Source organism: Cervus elaphus, chromosome 14 (genome assembly GCF_910594005.1).
Source record: "Cervus elaphus chromosome 14, mCerEla1.1, whole genome shotgun sequence".
NCBI classification, from domain to species: domain Eukaryota; kingdom Metazoa; phylum Chordata; class Mammalia; order Artiodactyla; family Cervidae; genus Cervus; species Cervus elaphus.
The window spans coordinates 68197135-68221178 of NC_057828.1; the positions used below are offsets into that span (position 1 = coordinate 68197135).

Sequence of the window (24044 nt, forward strand, 5' to 3'; positions counted from 1 at the left end):
GAATTCACATCCCAGCTCTGCTACCCACTGTTTATCTGTGACTTTGAGCAAGTGACTCTACCTTTCTGATCTGTGAAATGAAGGTAATAATACTATCATCTCAGATGGGCTTTTGTGGGGATTAAAGATGGTAATTTACATAAAAGATTTAGCCTCCTGTACGGAATGCATTTTGTGTATGTTGGACCTTTTTCCTTTTTCCAGTTACTGATACATTTTACCATTATTATTCCTAAAATCTTTTTGTTTCTATGACAATAATACTTGGAAGAGGGAGGTCAGCTAAGAAACAGTCTAAAATAATGGCTTACTTTAAGACAACAGATTAAAATAATAAATTGTTAGCACTTTCTCATGAAGATATTGAATGTGATATTTTCTGTTCCTAAAATATTGTCAAAAGTATTATTGTAATTCTTTTAAGAGAATGATTCAAGAATAATAAGTGAGTATCAGAGGTCATTTTTAACTAACTTAGTTTAAAATATTTCCTGGTATTATATTTTTAAATGATAATTGTGGTTTATTTGTGATATCTTTTGCTCCCATTACCCTAATTAACCCAGAGTTGGATGTCATTGTGCATAAAAACTAACTCAGTTGGAAATACCTTTTACTTACAAACCCTTTCAAATCCTATGCAGGGATTTCTACTGTTTACAGTATAATATATAAATAAGAAATTACAATCTTCTTTAATTATGTGTCATATTTTTAGCTTTGCTCAGAGTTTGCCTACGTCCTTATCCCCACCCACTTTGTTGATATGTTATTTGGATCAAGATTAATTTACAATAATTTTGTATAGATTGTAAGGGACTCCCTATTCATCACCCCAGCTTTATTTTTAATGTATTATTTAATACTGCTGCTGCTAAGTTGCTTCAGTCGTGTCCGACTCTGTTCAACCCCATAGACCAGGCTCTGCTGTCCCTGGGATTGTCCAGGCAAAAACATTGGAGTGGGTTGCTATTTCCTTCTCCAATGCATGAAAGTGAAAAATGAAAGTGAAGTCGCTCAGTTGTGTCCAACTCTTTGTAACCCCAGGGACTGCAGCCTTCCAGGCTCCTCCGTCCATGGGATTTTCCAGGCAAGAGTACTGGAGTGGGTTGCCATTGCCTTCTCCAATTATTTACCAGCAGGATACCGTATTTTCAAACACTTGGGTAATTTCTAATTTTTCTCAGATATTGAAGTGAAGTGAAGTGAAGTTGCTCAGTCGTGTCCGACTCTTTGCGACCCCATGGACTGTAGCCTACCAGGATCCTCAGTCCGTGAGATTTTCCATGCAAGAGTACTGGAGTGGGTTGCCATTTCCTTCTCCAGGAGATCTTCCTGACCCAGGGATCGAACCCAGGCCTCCCACATTGTAGGCAGATGCTTTATCATCTGAGCTACCAGGGAAGCCCTCTTTAAGTGTCACTTTTAAAAAAACTTTTTATTTTTTATTGGAATAGAGCTGATCAACAATGTCGTGATGGTTTTGGGTGGACAGCAGAGGCACTCAGCCATGCATAATACATGTATCCATTCTCCCCAAACTTCCCTCCCGTTCAGGCTGCCAGTAAACATTGAGCAGAGTTCCCTCTAAGCACCACTTTGGAAATGGGCTTATTATCAGTTGGTTTGTGCACAAAACACTTGGTAGATGGTTAATACTTGATAGCAGTCATTAGGCGAAGTGTGTATCATATTTGTCCTTGATAACCGCTCAATAGCTGTTTTATCATAGGGGACTTTCTGAGCAACAAGGCAACTAACAGCAATAGATGATGTCAATGAAAAAAATCTAAATCGACTCATAATATTGACTATTTTGTTTCTCCTTGACAAGAAACTAGTAAACAATAGTATTTTCAGTAAAGATCTCATTATTAAGGCAGTTGAACGTAGACTTCTCAAGGTATTATATAGCCCTGTAGGAGATCCTCGATTTAAAATTGGATTATGATATATAGTTTCCTTTTATGTCTATTAATTCATAACACAGTTTCCTTTAGAAATAATGGAATAAGTGTACTGAGACTTCTGCACTTAAACATACAGTATTTTGTAAGCCCTATTAAAATGAGCCATGGTAATTAGGAACATCATTTATGCTAAGAATACAACACATTTTTTGAGAAGGTGTAATTTTTTTTCTTTCCCTTACCTTCATTTTTCTTTCCTTTGAGTTTCTGCAGGTTCTGCTCAGTAAGGAATATGATCGGTAGCAACAGGGACATACATATCTCCTCATCTTTTCTGTACTCATTGCCACATGAGTCACAGTGATTTAGGGAAAACTGGGTGGTTTGCAGAGCCTTGTAGCCATATCTAGCCATATATTACCATATATTATATGCATAGTCCTAGACGCCACTGACCAGTAAATTTTGGCTGGAGCTTGGAGTCTGTATTTTTACAAACAACCCAGGTGATTTTGTGTAGGTGTAGATATAGGTGGTCCTCAAATCATAATTAGAGAGATACTTAGGTAGAGGCTCACTCTGACTTACCTTGCCCTTGGAAAACAATCTAGCATAGTGGAAAAGAGTCCAGAGTCTGACCTTTGGGTTAAAACCTGACTTCTGCATTGTTAGGAAAGTTGGGAAACCTTGTGAACTTGGGCAAGGTATTTAATGCTTTGGTGCCTCAATCTGTTTATCTGTGCCATGGGGCTAATGATGGTATCTACCTTATACAGTTGTAATGAAAAATAAATAAGCCAATGTATGCAAGAAGTCTGGGCACAAAGAAAGTGCCAATAAATGTTAGTGTTTTATCCTGTGGCCGTAATCCAAATTATTTATTATTTATGCACATAGAGGTGACGTCAGCTCTCAGCTATTCAATATCTTGTTCATCTCCTTTAGGAGGTTTTAACTGAACTAAACCTAGACTGTGCTCCTTTAATATACATATTTCTTTTCTCTCTACCTTTTCTGTAATTCTATCACTGCATTTACTATATCGTATTGAAGATTTCTCTTCCTCCATCTGACTTCCTCACTGGCCATAAGCTCTTAGAGAGTGAGGATCTTATTTTTTCACTCATGCTTCTTTCTCGTGAACTGAATGCCTTGACTGGACACTGCTGAGTTGAAGATACTGGTCAGCTAAAAGCTAGTTGATAATTGACTCTTGTGCTTGTCCTGACTGTATCTTCCCCGAGCAAAGAGAAAGGAAATATTTTCCATAGTAGAACCTGGATGATGTTTAGGGGAGAAGATTTAGTCACTCATTTATTTCATGAAATGTTTTCCATAATAGAACCTGAATGATGTTTATGGGAGAAGATTTGGTCACTCATTTATTTCATGAATATTCATTTCTTGAACATCTACCATGTGAATCAAGTCCATTCACTATGACTGTGCCTCTATATCTTTTACCACTGAGCATGCAATATAATACTCAATTGTATAGACCTTAGGCCTCTGGATTGCAAAACTTGCATTGAAGATATAGAATCACAATTAAGTTCAAAACACCCAGATAAAGGCCACAATGAACAGTTCAGTCTAACTGAACACTCTGCAGTTTCTTATACTGGTTAGTGTTTAGTGTGACCAGCACCCTGGATTAACTGCTGATGGAATTTGTCATTAAACATTTTTCAGACGTCTAGCACTGGAAGACACTCTGTTCGCATCACTGGCCTCAGTACTATTGATTTTCGAGCTGGTTTTTCCCGAAAGCCCACCCTGGACTTCAAAAAAACAGTCAGCAGACCAGTGCAAGGTTTGTATGTGTGCATTAGTTCAATTGGCATAGTAGATATTGAAGTGCAAAGTAGTCCTCAGACTGTGGTTTTGTAATTTTTTAGTTCTTCAATAAAATTGGGAAACATGGCATCTTTATTTGAAATATTATTACACTTCTGTCATAGTCATTGTTTCTCAAAGTATGGTCTGAAGACTAGTGATATTGAACTCACTTAAGGCGCTTATCAAAAATTAAGATTCCTGGGACCTACCTCAGATCTCCTGAATGAAAATTATAGAAAGTAGGTCCAAGTTTTGTTGTTTAGTCACTAAGGCACATCCAACTCTTTTGCAACTCCATGAACGGTAGACTGTGTCTCCTCTATCCATAAGATTTCCCAGGCAAGAATACTGGAGTGGGTTGCCATTTCCCTCTCCAGGTCCCAGGAATATACACTTTAACAAGCACCTCATTGATTCCTATACTTACACTAAACTTTGCAAACTGCTGACCTAGATCTTGGAACTTTTTCTTACTAGCATCTTACTTGCCTATTGTCAAGGTGAAAATATAGTGTGTGTGTGTGTGTGTGTGTGTGTGTGTGTGTGTGTATAGTTAAAACATTGAAGATATCACATAGCATTGTGTGTTCCAGGATGAAGTTATTATTGATTTGAAAGGTACTTTTTCACCTTATTTTTATTCGTGCAAGATTTGTAGCTCTGTAGCTGAAAAGAAGGCTTAGTCTTACTGTGACTTTAAATTTTTTTTTCTGATTGTTCTTTTATTTTTATTGCTTCAGTTATTAGAAGGTTACAAAATAGTGAATCTTTAAAAATATTCATGTAATCAAATATATTATGCAATATTCATAATTCTAATTTTCTACATATAAACATGATTAGATAACTTAAAAATCATTATCTATGGTTTCCTGTATTTCTCTGGTCATAAATAAACTGTCTTTTATATAGAAAAGATTCCAGAGCTGGGCCACAGTTTTTGGCACAGCCGATAGTATTCATACATATGATCCTGGTTACCTGTTGTTACAGTACAAAACTTAATAAGTAACCTCGGGTGCATGTTACTTATAAATGATAAACTCTTTCTCTTGTAGGAATACCTACCTATGTGCTGCTGAATACTTCTGGAATTTCCATCCCAGCTAGAGTAGATCGTCTTGAACTTCTGAGTATCTCAGGCAGTTCTCTTAAGACTATTCCTGTTAAATATTATCCTGAGAGAAAACCTTATGGCCTATGGAATATTTCTGATTTTATACCACCAAATGAAGCTTTCTTTCTCAAAGTAACAGGCTATGATAAGGATGATTTTCTCTTCCAGAGAGTGTCAAGTGTTTCCTTCTCTAGTATTGTCCCAGGTAAGATGTCACTTTATTCATCACTGGAGTATTGATAGTTTAAGGGGTTTGTGTGGTCCTATAGGTATAAAATGGACTCTAAAGTAAAAAATGATATCCTCACATTATTACTGAGTCACTATGTGGAAAAGCATTTACACATAGGTAACACAACTTTTCTTAACCATAAAATAGACATTCAAAATTTCATGTTTTAAATCGCACCAATTTGTAGATCTGAGAATCTTAGTAGATTCTAAATCTGTAGATCTGAGAATCTTACTTCAATCAGTGTAAGAACTTGAACTGGGAAATTCTGATGCTCTTCAGTTCAGTCGATCAGTCATGTCCGACTCTTTGGGACCCCATGAGCTGCAGCACACCAGGCTTCCCTTTCCATCACCAACTCCCGCAGTTTACTCAAACTCATGTCCATCGAGTTGGTGATGCCATCCAACCACTTCATTCTCTGTCATACCCTTTTCTCCAGCCTTCAATCTTTCCCAGCATCAGGGTTTTTTCAAATGAGTCAGTTCTTCGCATCAGGTGACCAAAGTATTGGAGCTTCAGCTTCAGCATCAGTCCTTCCAGTGAATATTCAGGACTGATTTCCTTTAGGATTGACCAGTTTGATCTCCTTGAAGTCCAAGGGACTCTCAAGAGTCTTCTCCGACACCATAGTTGAGAGGCATCAATTCTTCGGCACTCAGCTTTCTTTATAGTTCAGCTCTCACATCCATACATGACTACTGGAAAAACCATAGCTTTGACTACACGGACCTTTGTTAGCAAAGTAATGTCTTTGCTTTTTAGTATGCTGTCTAGGTTGGTCATAGCTTTTCTTCCAGGGAGCAAGCGTCTTTTAATTTCATGGCTGCAGTCACCATCTGCAGTGATTTTGGAGCCCAAGAAAATAAAGTCTCTCACTGTTTCCATTGTTTCCCTATCTGTTTGCTATGAAGTGATGCTCTTACTCCCCATAAAAAGCCTGGTACTTGTGTTTAATGTTTGATTAAGCTGTCTAATTTGGCTAAAGTTTATATATGATTATCAGAAACCTTCTATATAATAATCAATACTTCATTGTAAATAACATGATGATTTTGCCTTTATTTGGTTAGTTGGTTGGTTAGTTAGTAGGCTAGTTATTTATATATTTGATTTATTTCCAAATGCTGATGACTGAATTTGACAAAAACTTTATGACAAAAACTTTAAAACTGTGTGTAGCTTGAACCATGGTCTGACACAGATATCAGTCAATGCAGCCGGTCAGTTGTGTCCGACTCTTTGCAACCCCATGGACTGCAGCACGCCAGGCTTCCCTGTCTATCAGCAGCTCCTGGAGCTTGCTCAAACTCATGTCCATCAAGTCAGTGATGCCATCCAACCATCTGTATCCAACAGATATAGAAAGATTGATTCTAATATTGTCCTACTGGATGGAGCAGTAACAATTTATCATTTATATAGAAGGTTATCATTTGGGAAATTCAGGAACAACTCTATTGTTTAATGCTGAAAAAAGATCATAGTAGAACCAGCCTCAGTATTTCCTCATAGACAATATTCAGAGTTAGTTGCTTTAGCCCCTGAATTGAATGCTTAAAAAAACTACTGGATTCTTAGGAAATCAATTTTTTCATTCTTTTTCTGGAAATAGTTACACTATGAATTCAATTCTAAGCTCTGTGGGTTCTTACATACCTTTACATTTTCAGAATTAAACTCTCTTCTCCAATTGATGATGCTTGATAACTTATTTGGTAATTTTGTTTTCTGTCTTGTTGGTACAAAAAAAAATTATGCCTTAAAATCAGTGCAGTCATAGATTCAATGAGTCCTTTCTGGAGATAATCCAGAAATTAATAAACTTGGAACAAAGAAAGATAATTAAAGTGATTTTTAGTGATTTAGATTAATTGGAATGCAGAGAATTTACTGGAATAGTTTAAGCATGAAGCTTTTGAATGGATTAATAGGAAGTACCAAATATCATTGTGACCTTCTTGCCCATGTTCTTTTTTTCCCAGATGCTCCAAAAGTTACAATGCCTGAGAAAACCCCAGGGTACTACCTGCAGCCGGGCCAGATTACCTGCACTATTGACAGTCTTTTGCCTTTTACCTTGAGTTTTGTCAGAAATGGAGCTACACTTGGAGTCGACCAGTATTTAAAGTGTGTAAATGCTTCTATTAGTAACATTTTATAGCATGAAACATCCAAAATACAGATAGATACTTATGTTAATGTACATATTCATTATACATTCTTATTTGCTTCATAATCTTGGAGTATAGCACTGAACAAAACAGACATGATTCTGTACCTTTGTGGAGCTTATATTGTAAAGAAGGAAGACAGTAATAGATAATAAGTATTCTATGGTAATATAATAAATGCTAGAATACATTTAAGAGTTGATTCCAGGTTTTATAGAATCTGAATTTTATAATTTGAGGGTCCCTTGATAAGACAAAGCATACAAAATTATAACTACAAAGTTAGGTACAAGAGCCCTTGCAAATGAAAGATCCTGAAGTTTAAACTTCAGTGGCTTGAGGGTAAATATGTCTCTGAATCTGATTTAAAGTGTTATGATAAGTGAATCTGATGTGTTACAGTAAAAAGTAGAGCAGGTTATTTCAGGCACATAATTACTGATTGATGGACTGCATGTGATTTTGGCCAAGTTGCAATTTTAAAATTCATAGTAGAGACATTTGAATAAGGACCTGAACACAGTGAACGAGATGGTCATGCAGATATCCAGGGAAGAGTGTTCACATACCAGGAATAATCAGTGCAAGTGTGCTAAACCAGAGGCCCCCAGGCATGTGGGAAAAAAAGACAGGAAGAAGCCAGTGTAGCTGGAGCCCAGGCATCCAGGAAGAGAAGGGTGAAATGTGTGCTGGGATGCTGTTAGGAGACATAAGAGACTGGGGTTCCATCTTTTGGTGGGTAAGATCCCTTTGAGGAGGGCACATGGCAACCCACTCCAGTATTTTTGCCTGGAGAATCCCATAGACAGAGTAGCCTACAGGGTCACAGAGTCAGACACGACTTAAGCAACTTAGCACACGCACACACACACACACTGCAGCCAAAAATCAATGGAAGTCGGCTAGAGGACACCAACTTTCCTTGAGAAGACTGGTGAATTTTCTAGACAAATTTAAGTCATCTAATGATAAACGTTAAGTAGGCCTTGAAAAACTAGAGGATGATTTCTGAAAAACTTTTTTTCTTTTCCTAACTGTCAAACAAACTACATTTAAGGAGAATAACTCTAAGTATTATTTTATAAAACTTTCAGACTGATAACTCAACATTCACATAAATTAGCTTCTGTAATATGTTAATTTTTGACAAAGTTCATACAATATCCTCATGGGGTCATTTAAAGCAAAAGCTGTGGCAAGAATGTTTATCATAACTTGAAACAATTTTCCATTAGGTAAAGATTGGACTTATTATTTCCTGCTACTTTCTTAACATATGTCTTGATGATTTCCTTAGCTGCATAGTTAATAACCAGCAACATTAGCTGACCAAGATATCAAATGACAAACTTACATACCTAACTGATGAAATCAAACAACTCTGCTTTGGATTTAAATAGTAACATTTCTGAAAGATACTTGAGATGCTTTATAAACATTAATTTATTAATTTCACACAATTCCTCTGAGGTAAACCACAAGGATTCTTTCCTGCATTTTTCCAACTCTGTGGCCCAGAGATGTGACATGCCTTGCTGACATTTGTTAAGTTCTTTAGATGTAAGAGTCTAGAGACAAAATTGGGCATGGGTGATGATGGATTTGATATTCTAATCCCAGTTCACTCGCACATCTCTGCCCTAGACTCCCTAACAACTCCAGATGCATGACTGGATCTTTGCTATGTGAGTCACAATGGTTTCTAGGGGATGTGGGAGAGAATTAGTTTCCATTAACAACAAGACTCATTTCTAACTGACGTGTTCCTTCCCCTGTTCCAAAGGCCGTTCCTTCAAAACTTTTTATTGTGGCCATACAATCTTAGTGAACTTCCTGGGTGGCTCAACTGGTAAAGAATCAGCCTGCAATGCAGGAGACCTGGGTTTGATCCCTGGGTTGGGAAGATCCCCTGGAGAAGGAAATGGCAACCCACTCCAGTATTCTGGCCTGGAGAATTCTATGGAGGCACCTCCTCGCCATGGACAGAGGATAATGCCTACTGATAAGGCTACATGAAAAGGAGAATTGTTTTCATGTAATAATTTCATAAACAAGATAGGAATAAATATAATACTAAAGAATATTCTCTAAGCAACCCATACACTGGTTATGTACCTTTGAATAAATTACTTGTTCTTCTCCCTGGATCTCAAGTTTCTTGTTTTTAAAGAAAGGGCCCTAAGACTAGAAAAATTGCTGCTTTCTATTCTAAAATTTCCATGTGTCTTAAGTTTTTGATGAATCCTATATACTTGGCTCTGAAGTAAGCACTGCAGAAGGCACAAAAAATGTGTGTAATTCAAACTTCTACCTGCCTGGGACTTACCAGTACCTCCTAGATAATGGCATTTGTAAACTTGGGCTTAGCATATTGCTCTAAAGCATTCAAGATGCATCTTAGGTGATCAGTGCAGCAAAAAGTAAGTCATACTCCATTTTCTTCTCACAGTGACAGTAAGGACCACTGACACCTAATGCAGAGATGCATGTGAAAGGAAACAGTATTAACTGAAGTACATATTCTCAGTTACTAAAATTTCCTGATGGCAGGAACCTGTGTCTTGACTTTCTCTTAAAAACTATAGGTTAGTGGTAAATGTACATTAAGAGCTCAATGAATTCTTTATAGTGGTTTGGTGATGAGTACTGTTCATTTGAATTGGGAGGGCTCTGGAGTTATTACTGTGAGGAATATATCTTGTACCATTTTCAGCTTCAGTGGAAGGTGTCTTGACTCTGCAGTGGGTCATTTTATCCATATCTTGAATGTTTAAAAAATGTTGTAAATATCTATGGATGATTATAAGAAAAAATATGAAAATATTTATGACATTGCAATTATATTTTAGAGCAATATAATGCTTATCTTATAGGTTATCAGAATCTTTTCAATAAGCATTAAATGGCTATTACTAAGACATTTCCAGAAGATGAGTAACAGTTTGAAGTGTTAAAGGACATGTGTGCTAAGTTGCTTCAGTTGTGTCTGACTCTTTGTACCCCTTGTTACAAAGCCCACTTTACTGTAGCCCACCAAACTCCTCTCTCCATGGAATTCTCCAGGCAGGAACATTGGAGTGGGTTGCCATTTCCTTCTCCAGTGCACGAAAGTGAAAAGTGAAAGTGAAGTCGCTCAGTCGTGTCCGACTCTTAGCGACCCCATGGATTGCAGCCTATCAGGCTCCTCTGTCCATGGGATTTTCCAGGCAAGAGTACTGGAGTGGGGTGCCATTGCCTTCTCTGATTTATTAAATGAGTGAATATATAACATAGCACAAAGATTTGTTTTACCTAAATGACAACTTTGACTATAAAACTGATCGTTTTCTTTTATTCATTGTATACATATATTGAACCAGATATGGTATATAGTCTTATGTGGAGCTTATACATAAGAAAGTTGAAGATAATTTATCTTTTTGGGAACCAAAAATTCTGTTTTCTACCTTCACACTTGTTAATTATCTGGTTCAGTTGCTTTGGCTAAATCCCACTGAAAATGACCAAAAACTTGAAAAGAGAGGGGAAGGAAAGAAGATTTAAGGAGTGTTTTTCTGCCAGTTTTTAAAAATCTTATTTATTTAATTATTTTGACCTAGTCAGAGAATATTTTCCTAAAGAAATTTATAGTCTCCATAGGCTCAGACTGTATGTCTAAACAGCAAAGGTAGAGGCCTGATCAAAAAATAATAGTAAAAAAAAAATAGACATATGAATATGAAAAAAGTGAAAATTAAAAGTGGTAAAATTATTAGCAGTTTTTTTTAAAATGACCTTTGAGAAAAATTAAAGATGTCTCCCTGATATTTTCTCAGTAAAAAAGGTTCATTCTTCTATCCACAGCCTCTTTAAAGTTATTCTCACATTTGGAAATGATTTCTCTTGTTAGAACCTAGGAAGATCAACAGAAAAAAACAAAACCAGTTACTGTCTTTGTTTTTCTCTCAGATTAGAGAGGCTTAGCTTTCTACTTAAAATATAAAAGGTGTATAGTTTTAAGCTACAAAGAAATCTGCAGTTTAATCAATTTACTTTATTTAAACTGTTTTCTTTATTCATTTGAGTGAATAGACAAGTAGTGGAATCACTGCTTTCAACCTGGTCTTGTTTTTGTAGTAACTAAGCATGGTTCTATTTCCTTACCCCAGAGAATCCGCCAGCGTGACCTGGGATATTGAAGAGGTCGCTCTGTCTGACGAAGGCGCCTATGAGTGCATTGCTGTCAGCACTGCGGGGACTGGGCGGGCACAGACGTTCTTCGATGTGTCAGGTAATTACCACTAATTGCTTGGCAGTTGCCTCAGTATCAATGCAGGTATGGAAATGGGATGTTTGTGAACCAGGCTTTGCTGTGTATTAACTGTGTGACCTGCCTTGGACCAGTTAGGAACTCAGTGCTTTGGTTTTCCCACTGTAAAATTATTATAATAGCAGTAATAGTCTCTTTTTTTCATGGAGAAATTATGAGGATTAAGTGAGAAAGTATATGTTAAGCACTTAGAATAGAATCAGGCACATAGAAACAACTAATAGACATGAGTTTTTAAAAGTATTGTTGTTGTTATTATTGTAGGGGTTTAATAGTTTGAAATCCCCATATGGCATTCTCCTTTGAGAAAACAAGTGAGAGGTCCATTTTTAGAATAGCAAGGTTCAACTTTCCCTTTCTCTTCCCATATTTATAATATGCAAAGTGCTTTTGTGAATGGATTCTGACATCTGAGTTGAAGACAATAAGTATCACATTCAAAAACATAGGACCTCAGTGATTACAATATTGGTATTGAGAGGGACAGAAGTCATGCTAATTAATTCACATTTAAATAGTAAGTTTCCTATAAATGCTTCCCTGGTGGCTCAGAGGGTAAAGCGTCTGCCTGTAATGCGGGAGACCTGTGTTCGATCCCTGAGTCGAGAAGATCCCCTGGAGAAGGAAATGACAACCCACTCCAGTATTCTTGCGTGGAGAATCCCATGGACAGAGGAGCCTGGTAGGCTACAGTTCACGAAGTTGCAAAGAGTTGGACACGACTGAGCGACTTCACTTTCTTTCTTTTCCTATAAATAGACAGGGCTCTGATTATATTATCATTTTTCCTCCAATCTCCCAGAATTCTTGAGAAACCAAAACAACTGCCATGTATTATCAGTGATCAAGATTAAGCCACCTACTCAACATGTATCTAGAATTTATTGGAAATTTTGTTTTGACTCAGTTATTCTCTGCCTGCCTCATAGCCTAGGGCTAATGTGCATTTAATAGTAACCCTATTCTGACCTAAATGTGCCTGTGGAGTTTTCTTATAACAATATCTGAACTGTCAGTTTGTGCATCTGAAATGTCAGATGTGCACTTTCTTAGAAAAATTTAAGACAAAAGAAGCTTCATAACTGTAGGACTGTTTAGAAGCCCAGAGTTTACGTTTATTATCAATAAGTTCAAGCTAAACTTTTAAACTGAGGCATGCAAGCCTGTTCTTCTTGCAGTAAATTATTTGTATTCTCTTATTCTTAGAAAAATAAAGTTTGTCTTCTGAAACAATTCAGCAAGTTGACATGCATCATAAACTATTCATTTTTTCATCTCCAGTAATTATGAAAAGCATTGGAATCATGTCAACATTCCTCAGCTTCTGGGAAAACAAACACTTGAGCACTTGAGTTTTTTCCCAGCAATATTAATTAAGAGAAGGACAACAGGGAAAAGAGATTTCAGTGAGTGGACTCAGGCGTCTCGCATAAATAACTGGGAAGTGCCAGAAAGGCTTGTGAACTGACTGCTAAGAATTTGGCCCTATGGTGTCAGTAACTTCTGAATATACACACTACACATGCCCTTGTAGTGTTAACCTGTGCCAGCCAAGCCATGGTATCACCAGGAAGTTGTACTATGCCAAAGCCAGTTTTTAGGAATTGTGTCCCATTTGCTTAATTATGAAAGAGGAGGCAGAAGTATGAATGATATGGCAATTTTGGAATTGGAAGTGTGGACATTTCTTTCTGAACTCTTTTTTTAACCGTCCAGCCTTAAACTTCTACCCAGGCCCTGGCTCAGCCATCCTACTGTTCCTACTAACTAGCAAAAGAAAACCAGCTGTTTATTCATAGGATAATTAGGTGTTATATTTTGACAGGAGTGTTGGGAAGCACAGCATGATGGGATGGTGATGTTTTACTGGTGTCACTGTGGACATTATTTTATAAAGTCACCCGAGAAATGTTTCAAGGAAAATTGAAGTTCCACCAATATGTTACTTCTATATTTTCAGCATTTTCTTCCAGCCAACAATTTTAAAGATTTTAGGTTCACTGGAAATACTGATCTTGATAACTTTAAATGCCAAATGAGTGTAAAAAGAATTACACTTCTTTTTTATTGCATATAAACATATAGAAACTAATGAACAGAACTGCAGAAGCAGGAAAAACTCTTTACACATGGCATTTGGTACTTTAGTACTAGTACAAAGTTATATTAATTTTCTCTACTGAATTTATTTATTAGCATATTGTCCCTCCCCAACACACACACACACACACACACACACACACACACACACACACACACACACACACACACACACACACACACACACACACACACACACACACACACACACACACACACAACCAAAATTTTGGCCTTAAGTAAAACTGAATCCAGAAAACTTGTCAGGCAATCTTAAATTATAATTACAGGATACTCTTTTAGAACAGGGTAAGACATGGAAATAATATTGTACCACCTCATCACTTTGTAGCTAAAGAAGCTGAAAGATGACGTGGGTCGGTGCTGAGAAGTGGATTCCTGGCCTCCCGACTTTCAGTCCAGTGAGCCTTACTTAATGTCACAGGGCCTACACTTATCATTCTTTCTCAGTTTTGAGATTCCACCTCTGGTCCCCTAATCTTAGCCTCAGCCATTCTTTCACTTAGGAATGACTACCCCTCATCCTATCGGGACCAGGCTGTTTCCAGTAGTTTGTTATCTTAGCCTCTCCTGTAAACTGCCGTCATTCTTCTTCTTCATCTCTCCATCACCACCCAGTTTATTGATGGATGCATAAATATTTCAGTGTGCATAATGTTCATCATCTCCAGATATTTATGTGGCAGTGGTACTGGGTGTCATGTTTAAAAGCTCTTCTACCCCTGGATGTCAGTAGAAAGCTGGCGTTTGACATACTTGTATATATATTTGAAGAGGAAATAGACTCTAAGGCAGATTATGCAAGCAAGAGAGTTATTGGGGAGTTTTCTAGGGAAGAGGACCCGCAAAGGAGTGGAAGAAATTCCATTGTGATGCAGCCACAGCAGGGGCCTCAGCTGATCCCACAGGGAGCTTTGCAGCAGGGATGACCTTGAATTGAGGCAAGAGAGCTGTGTGTTTTTCCTTCATAAAGTGGTCCCCGGAAGTGGGCAGCAGTGGAAAGGGAGCCTGACTGGGCATGTCAGCCCCCATGGCTCTGAGCTCAGTACTCAACAAGCAGAGCAGTTAGGGAAATGAGTGCCTAGGTTCTTGAGAAGGACCAAGGTGAGCACCTGGCACCCCCTGTATGCTGATAATATGGGATTTTACAGTTTCTAAACATCCCTAGTCTAACTGAAGAAGGTTGTTTAAAAAGAACAACAGCAAAAAAGGAAACTACACGATACATTTTGTGGTCTTCAGGAAGATTTTGATAGAGTGTTAACACGTATTCTTAAATGCTCACTTCTGGGTCTTTGGTCCGTATTGTCTTGTATGTTACAGTCATAAAGCCTTGGTGCTAGAAGGGTCTTTTGGATTACCCAATTTAATCATCTCATTTTTCAGGTAGTGAAACATTGTGAATATATTGGCTTTTCTAGGGTCGTCCAGGTAAATTTGGATAACATTAGGCAGCCTATGTTTGCTAGATTCAGCAAGTGAAAATACAGGATGCCCACTTAATGTGACTTTCATATAAATAATATCTCAAAATATTTCATGAGAGATACAAAAATATTATATATTATAATTATATAATATATAAACTATATATTATACAATAATATTTAATACCTGAAATTCAAATTTAGCAAAGCATCCTGCATTTTATTTGTCAAATCTAACTAGAATTCAGTCAAACCTTTCTTACTTTCTCATATAACTCTCTCCAACTGATTCATTAACTTTTCATAAGAGGTTTTAAAAACATAGCAGAATGGTAAAAATTATGGATTTTTTTTTATAATTTAAAATAGCATATATTCCTCTAAAAATGTTTGGAAGACAAAGATAAATGTAAAGGAAAATATGAAAAAATATACATATTTCCTTCTCTCAGAGATAACCACTATGGTTTTGGCATATTTCTTCCAGGTTTTATTTCAGGCTTTAGATATTTATCTGTATGGTTTTGAATAAAGTTGGACCCTGAATATCTGATCCTCTTCCCCATTTCAACTGAAACAGACGCATGGCTTTCCAGCTAGTTTTTTAATGCTGTTATTGCCCAATAATGTGTTGGGATGGCAGGTTATTTTAAAGCTTTTGGGCAGAGTGAGCTTTACAGGGCATTTAGGTTTATCCTCAAACCTAACCAGAGCAATATGTGATTTTCTCTAGAAATGCTGATTAAATATTTAATCGGTAAATGGCTTTTGACCGCATCTGAAATGAGCCTGCCCCACTCAGTGCCTTTTGCGTACGTGGTCCTATGTATATAATTTTATTAAAAGTCAGTCCCTACTGTTAACTTGAATTTCTTAAACATTCTGCTGCTTCTCTGGGGGAATATTCAGTTTACTCTACTGTTGCGCTGTGTCTTAATGAGGTGATAATCTCCTTAAAGCTGATGGCGTTGTATCTTTGCCATATCTCCCATCCTTCATGTGCTGTTTTCTTTAAAACACTAAATCATGGTTTTAAATTTAAAAATCCATAAATGCTACTTTCTTCAAAATTTGACAGACTCTGCAATGCTAAGTCAGCATAGTCATATCCTTTTGCCATGCCTCTTTGATGCTCACAGCTGTAATTTATAGGTTTGGGTTTTAGTGTACTTTGGTATGTAAACATGCATTTAAAGCATTTTTCAACTAGGTGATAGTGAAATTCTCCAGGCCAGAATACTGGAGTGGGTAGCCTTTCCCTTTTCCAGGGGAATCTTCCCAACCCAGTGATCGAATCCAGGTCTCCCGCATTGCACGCAGATTCTTTACCAGCTGAGCCACAAGGGAAGCCCTCTTGATCACCCCATTTGTATTAATGAATAAGTTCTGTTGTACTGCATCTTTCCTACCAGTCTTTCCTACCAGATATTCAATACATTCTTACTAAAATTTTAAGCCACCTCTATGAATGAGTAAAATGACTTCTGGATCTTTCAGCTTGAATCTTCTCGTTTCCCACAGAGCCGCCGCCAGTCATCCGAGTGCCTGATAATGTTACAGTTGCTCCTGGAGAAACCGCAGTTCTGACGTGCCTTGTCATCAGTGCGGTGGATTACAATCTAACCTGGCAGAGGCATGACAGAGATGTCAGGCTGACAGATGCAGCAAGAATGAGGATCTTGGCTAACCTTTCCCTGGAGCTCAGGAGTGTGAAATTCAGCGATGCAGGAGAGTATCGCTGTGTTGTTTGCAATGAAGGAGGATCGTCGACTGAGTCCGTTTTCCTCACAGTGCAAGGTACTGTGCTGACGGTGACTTCTGAGTCATGGTATCTTTCTGTTTTCCTTCTTTGATCTCTATTCCCTTACGTTGTCCATCCAAGGTCCTCTACCCAAACAGTTACAGTTTTGAAGGGTAGAATGCTGTGGATCTTGAGGGCCTGAAGGTGACTAAGCTGGAAACTAAAACATCACTAGCAAGTAGTTAACCTTAAACACAGTTAATCCTAGTAATTGAAGACCTTTATTTTAAGGGAGTAGAAATAGAAATAGTCTCCGGATGATTTAATAGTTTTAAATTTTCTTATCTATTTTGTGAACTTGGAAAAAAAAAAAACTGTTTTAATTGGTAAAAGAAAAAAAAAAGCAAAGTTCCTAATTTGAGTGCATTATTTGGATATTTAATTTACTTTTATGGTTTTAATTAAGTTTTAAGATGTTTCCTATCAAGGTGGAATTTTATTGAAACTTTAACAAAGCTGTTTTTACCTTATTTATCTTAGACACATAGGCAGACACACACACACACAAAGGGCACTCTCTGAAAATAAGCTAATGATAAACCAGTCTTAATTGTATAGACTAAATGAGATGTTCAAATAGCTAAAAGCAAGTGCGTTAACACTGTGGTCTAACTGATACTAAATAGGTTTTTATTCCAGATTAACAAATGAAGATCAGAAGCTATTCCCAAGTATCTCTTTCAGTAGAATCCTATTTGGCTTCTAAACGTCTCTAGAGTCTTAATGTAATGAGCAACTTACCATTGGCAGTTTTACACTATTTAGCTGAAAGGTTCAGTTGCTGCCTTAGGAGAGTATTTTATTTCAAGTCCTTGATGTGGGAGACTGATTGCATCAGAATCAGGTCTGGCTACTTGGTAATGGTACTAGAAACAACTTTATAACATGTCTCACTTGGTTATAATGTTGTTGTTTAAGAAAGTTACCACTGAGTTTTGAGGTTAGCTCTTGGAATGCTATTAATGGCAAAAAAAAAAAAAAAAAAAAAGTGAAACTACCATGAGACTTAATAAAATGGTTGACATCTGATTCTGGGTTTCTCACTGGTATTTGAGATATAATACTGCAACCTGACTATATGACTGTGCATCTTTCGTTAGTTAGTTGATCTGCTAAAACCTCTGGGGAATTTTGCTTTTGTAAATGGTTCACTGCATTTCCACCTAGTAAATGGCCTAGATGTTTGAGTCAATACAAGTAGTAACTTTAGTTACTAGAGTTTTGGAAGTATTTTTTACCAAACTGATTATTTTAGATAGGATACATGCTGATGGACTTCTGAAATATAACCTTGGTTCTTTCCCTTAAGCCTGTTACAATGGGATTTTAAAATAGAATCAGAGCCTTCCTTGTTTCCCCAGGTCAACTGTTAGTCCTTTAGTATTGCTTAGTCAATTTGAACAGTGGTTCTCAAACATTTATGGATGAAGACTTGTCCGAGGAACTTTTTAAAAAGCAAATTTCTTGCTTCATGCCCAGCGATTCTGATTTCACAGGCCTGGGTTAAGGCCTGGAGATCTGCATTTATAACTGACCTCTCAAGTGGTTTCATGGACAACATTTTCCAAAACAGTATTTGAATCTATTCTAAAGTTTGAACCTATGACATAGAAATGCGTATTTTTAAAGGAAACCCTAAAACTTTATCTTCTTTGTGGTAAATAGACTTATTATAGCCTAACAATTTAAGTTCTGAGGTTAGATGTCATAAAATATACAAAATATAAATTAAAAAAACATATGTCGTCATATGATTACTAGTTAGCTTGCATAATCTCTGCCTGCACGTGTGTAAGTCACGTCAGTCATGGCTGACTCTGCAATGCCGTGGATAGTGGCCCACAGGCTGCTGTGTCCTTGGGATTCTCCAGGCAAGAATACTGGAATGGATTGCCAGGCCCTTCTCCGGGAGATCTTCTGTCTCAGGGATCGAACCTGGGTCTTCCACATTGCAAGCAGAATCTTTCCTGTCTGAACTACCAGGGAAGCCCCTTATGTATAATCTCTAGTGGTGTAAATCTGTTTAAGGGCCTTATTTTATGGCCTGTCTAGTTGGTCTTGAATTTGAGTGAACAATTTTCGATGAAAAATTAGGTCTTAAAAATCTAACAGAACTAGATTCTAGAATTTGATGGCACTGTTTACTAAAAATAAGACTCTAGCTATTATTATGCCCTCTGATTATTTTATGCTTGAATACATTATTGAAAAGCAGTGGATAGTTGATGAAATAAAGTGCTGTACCTAGGATTATAATTCATGAGAATATAAGATACTTGCCAACCATTGACATTGAAACATAAATTGTAAATTAATTTCACTTTTATGCAGTTACATGTTTTAAAAAGAATAAATAAAAAATAGTTCAAGAAAGCTTAAAAGATATAACAGATACTTGGATTGAATACACACTTTAGGAATATTTTTCTTGCTTACAGGAGAATCAGTAGCTTAATTTATAACCTCATTTATCTTGCTCTGCCTCCACAGATCTGTTTGGAAACTTTTTCTATCTGTAATACTTTTAAAAGTTAAACATCCAGACTTTACAAGTTTTGGTGGTAGTTTTATGAAATATAATTAGCAAGAATTTTCTGGTTAAAAATAGCACATGTCTAGCTACTGCAGCCTTTTCTCATTAACAGTAAAATATCAAGACCTAAAAAAGACAAAACTGAAGAATACCAAAAACCAGTTTCAGTCTACAGTGGCAAAAATTGGGGGAGGAATTTTATATATTACATATCAAGATTGGTGTTTGTATAAATGAATTGAGTGGAATGAAAATTTCAATCAGCAGTCCATCTTTTTTATGTCCACATGAAAGCAGAGAGCGTGTATCTTTGTTTCTTCATGTCTTAGTTCACTTCAAAAAGAAAATGTTACCCTTTAGGAAGCCAGCATGCTATCTACTTAAACCTATCAATAGCAATAACCAGCTAGTTAAGAAAACAGTAGGACAGAAAGTGGACAGGAAACCTGGCACCATGTAAAAAATTAACCTGAGATATATTTCTCATGAAATGAATATAGAAACATTGATGGGAATGTCAGCAGGGAGTTTAGAGACAAATGGGAGCAGAGGAGAGCTTCCCACCTCATCCAGAAGGGCATCATGGATGAACATCAGGCAAGGAGCTATGCACATCAGACTTTTAGCCACAGAGCTATAGGGGGTTCAATAAGAATATAAGTAGACAGAGAACAAAGCTAGGTCCCTTCAAATACTTTGTTTTCTGACACTGAGTCTGGATAGAAGCCACATCATTTGAGGATTAATAAACAGAAAATTGTCAAATACAGCAAAACAGGAGAAAAATAGAGCATAGAACCTAAGAAAAAATACTGGGGAACAACACAATGGGGGATAGACTTAGAAGAAATAGGTGCTTTGAAAGTAGCAGTTTATTTCTAAAGACCGGAAAAAATGTTTCACGTCACCAGTGTCTTTCGAAATGATCTATCCTCTTTAAGTGGGAGTATATATTTATAAAGGAAGAACTGGCTAATATGAAAGGACAATCACAAGTGTCATGGAGGAAATAAAAAAGGATTTGATTTTTTTGTTTGTTTTTTTTTGGATTTGATTTTTAAAGTGCAATATTATAATGCAATCTGAATCAGAGATACTGAGGAGCAGGATTTCTACTACGTAAGAATAAATTCAGAAATGTGCTGAATAAACTTGAGAAGTCCTTTCAGAATGTTGAGGAAAAGGACTAAGAGTTGAATAATATGACTTAAGTAGAAATAAAAACAGAATGGAACTTTAAGGTTTACAGGTATATAACATATATAGGTGCTCAACAAAAACAAAAGAAATGGGCGAAGATATAATTGAAGAAAACTGTACTAGAGAGGAAAAACAAATTGTCCATAGTGAGCAAATCCAGCAAGATCAGTGACGGGAGAACTTCATCTAAACACATTCTGTATGAAATTTCAAATTACTTGTATAAGGGCATACAGCATACAGACTCAACCAGTATATTGTAAACAGGGAGAAAATCAGACTGGTATCAAACTTCTCAGGAATGCTAAAAGCTGGAAAGGAATTGAAGTGGATGTTTGTCATATTTTGGCACTTAGGGTCTGAACATGTTCCCTAATTTGGAGAGGAATTCTTTACTACTTTTTTTAAAATAGGAGTATACATGCTTTACAGTGTTGTTAGTTTCTGCTTGTACAATGAAGTAAATCAGTTATATGTATACATGTTATCTCCTCCCTCTTGAATCTCCATCCCACCCATCAAAGTCATCACGGAGCACTGAATTCAGCTCCCTGTGGTTTACTGCGGGTTCCCACTAGCTGTCTATTTGGCACATAGCAGTGTATATATGTAAAACCTAGTCTTCGAATTCATCTCACCCTTCCCTTCTCCCCACCCCCAGGTCTACACGTTCATTCTCTACATCTGTGTCTCTATTCATGCTCTGAAACTAGGTCCATCTGTACATTTTCTAGATTCCTCATTTATGTGTTAATTTACAATATTTGTTTTTCTCTTTCTGACCGACTTTACTCTGCGTGGCAGACGCTAGGTTCATCCATGTCTCAACAAATGACCCAATTTCATTCTTTTTTATGGCTCAGTAATATTCTATAGTATATATGTACCACATCTTTATCCATTCATCTGTTGATGAACACTTTGTTTCCATGTCCTGGCTGCTGTTAATAGTGCTTCAATGAACATTGGGATATATCTATCTTTTGGAGTTATGGTTTTCTCAGGGTACACCCTGAGAAATACCCAGTAGTGGAATTGCTGGAAAACAAATTTATGGTTATCAGGGAATAAGGGAGAGGGAAAGATAAATTGGAAGATTGGAATTGACATATACATGCTACTATACATAAAATAGATGACTTGTTAAAGACCTACTGTATAGCATAGGGAATTTTACTCAATACTTTGTAATAACCTACATGAGAAATGATCTAAAAATATAAAAAAAAGAAATATAAATATATGTATAATTGATTCACTTTGCTGTACGCCTGAAACTAATAAACATTGTAAATCAACTATATCCCAATAATTTTTTTTTTTAAAATAAAGTGGAAAACAAAAGAGATCTGATAATTACCTTTCCCTAAACCCTTGCAGGTCACATTACCTAGAGTCAGCCCCTCAGATGCTCCCTGTGGGATTTTTAATTTTTACTGAGACCATGGACATTTAAAAGACTTCAGTTTTGGCAGCATCATAGGATTTTGAGTCCAACAGCAGCAGAAGTAAATGATCCAGTGGCCTTTTTCCATCACTTTAATTTCCCTCACTGACTGTTAGGTTCATTATCAATTTATCAAAAGAGCCTTGAGAGGAAATGCTGATCTCAGAAACTGGCTGTCGAATCAGTTTCACTAATGAGCATGAGGGAATGTGAATGGGTTGATATGCTTATTTCATTGTGTGAATTCCTCACTCGGGAGATAGTAATGTAACTAGACACAGGAAATTTTTTAGAAAACTCTGTTTACCTCAAGCAGGGTTTATCACAAGATTTAGAAATACAGCTGTGCAAGCAAAATAACAAACAAATAGAAGACGTTCATAATTATGCTAGGAGGAAAAAAGTCTGGGTTGATATATACATAAACGTGGTTGTTGGTGTCAGTGGAACTATAAGTGACATTTTTACTTTGCTTTTCTGTACTTGAAAAAAAGTATTTAATAGAGATGAATTGTTTTAAAACTTTGTATAAATAAGATTTTAATAATAAAAGTTTTGAAAATTCTGACATTAATTTTATTAGGGAGATCAAATTATGTGTGAGTAATATGTTTTCTTTGTTTCTTTGCTAAATATTCTATAATTTTGTTTTATAGCTTTTATATTTAAAATAATTAAGATAAAATTTAGAAAGTCAATAGGAGATAATGTAAAAATATGGAATGATTAAAAAATTAAATTAGGAAATAATAATGCTTCTCAGAAAAGTGTTGTTAGAAGTTTTGACAGTATAACAAATCATATTTAAAAGCTTATGGATCTGGAATTTAATAGGATTGTATCACAGAGTCATCTGTTTTAAATCATTTCTGAACCAAAATGAGGGAAAGCAAAAGGAGAAATGCAGAGTATCAATTGATAATTAAATTAGGTTTTCCTATAATGAATAGCCCAGTAAGGGAGTCTTGAAAATCCTCTTGTATTTTCCCTTTGCATGCTTTTCACAGGAGTACATTTTGATTTATAGAAGTCTGAATCCATGTTTGAAAAATAAGAATTGAATTTAATTAGTTCATCTGTTTTCCTAGACATTTTAATACATTGAAGTCTTCCCAGTTAAGCTTTTATTTTTGGAGGTTGACCCTAGACACATATATGTCTGCTTTAAATACCAGTGCCCTAAATCATTCTCTTAAAACTTCTAAATCATTACTGGTTGTCAAAAGTTAATTTTATTCAGTTCCTTTGTTCTTTGATGCCTCAGTGTGAATCAGCACACATGAGTAAGATGCTCTCTTAAAATACTAGGTTTTGCTGATTCCTGTACTAGGGATCTGATAAGGAAGATGTTTCAGGCTTTAAGATTTGAAGGAAAATATTCTAGGGGTATTTTGCATCAAGTATTTCCTGCAATGATATCCAAGGAATATGTAGTTTTCCTATAGAAATATTTGCTTTCCTAATTCTATCTAAACTTTATGAAGAGAAAAGTTTAATATTAACTTCATCTGATGAATGTATTCTACTGACTCCATGGTTAGGGGCAATCTTCTGTTATAATATGATTCAATTCCATACAGTTAAAATGTAAAAAAAAATTAATATTACGCAGTTCATTGTTTTTGTCTTTCATGCAAAGTATCTATATCTTGCATAGATCTTACACCCCTTTTTAAAATTTATTATTTTTTAAACTTTTTAATTTGTCCTGGGGTATAGCCAATTAACAATGTTGTGATAGTTTCAGGTGAATAGCAAAGGGACTCAACCATACATATGCATGTATCCATTCTTCCCCAAACTCCCATCCCTTCCAGGCTGCTATGTAACACTGAACAGAGTTCCATGTGCTATATATGGTCCCTGTTGGTTATCCATTTTCTATATAGCAGTGTGTACATGTCCATCCCAAATTCCCTAAATATCCCTTACCC

General features: G+C 36.4%; 1 protein-coding gene across 5 annotated transcripts in view; it reads left to right on the forward strand.

Moving 5' to 3' along the window:
* HMCN1 (hemicentin 1) overlaps positions 1 to 24044 on the forward strand; it is a 516590-nt gene that overhangs the window by 205904 nt on the left and 286642 nt on the right. For 4 of the 5 annotated variants that reach the window (XM_043924342.1, XM_043924345.1, XM_043924344.1 and 1 more), the window contains exons 7-11: positions 3603 to 3723; positions 4808 to 5071; positions 7084 to 7228; positions 11421 to 11542; positions 16651 to 16926. In XM_043924342.1, coding sequence (XP_043780277.1) covers positions 3603 to 3723; positions 4808 to 5071; positions 7084 to 7228; positions 11421 to 11542; positions 16651 to 16926 — 928 coding nt within the window. Of the gene's footprint in view, positions 1 to 3602; positions 3724 to 4807; positions 5072 to 7083; positions 7229 to 11420; positions 11543 to 16650; positions 16927 to 24044 lie in introns of those variants that run through there. The other variant, XM_043924347.1, reaches the window with a different exon arrangement.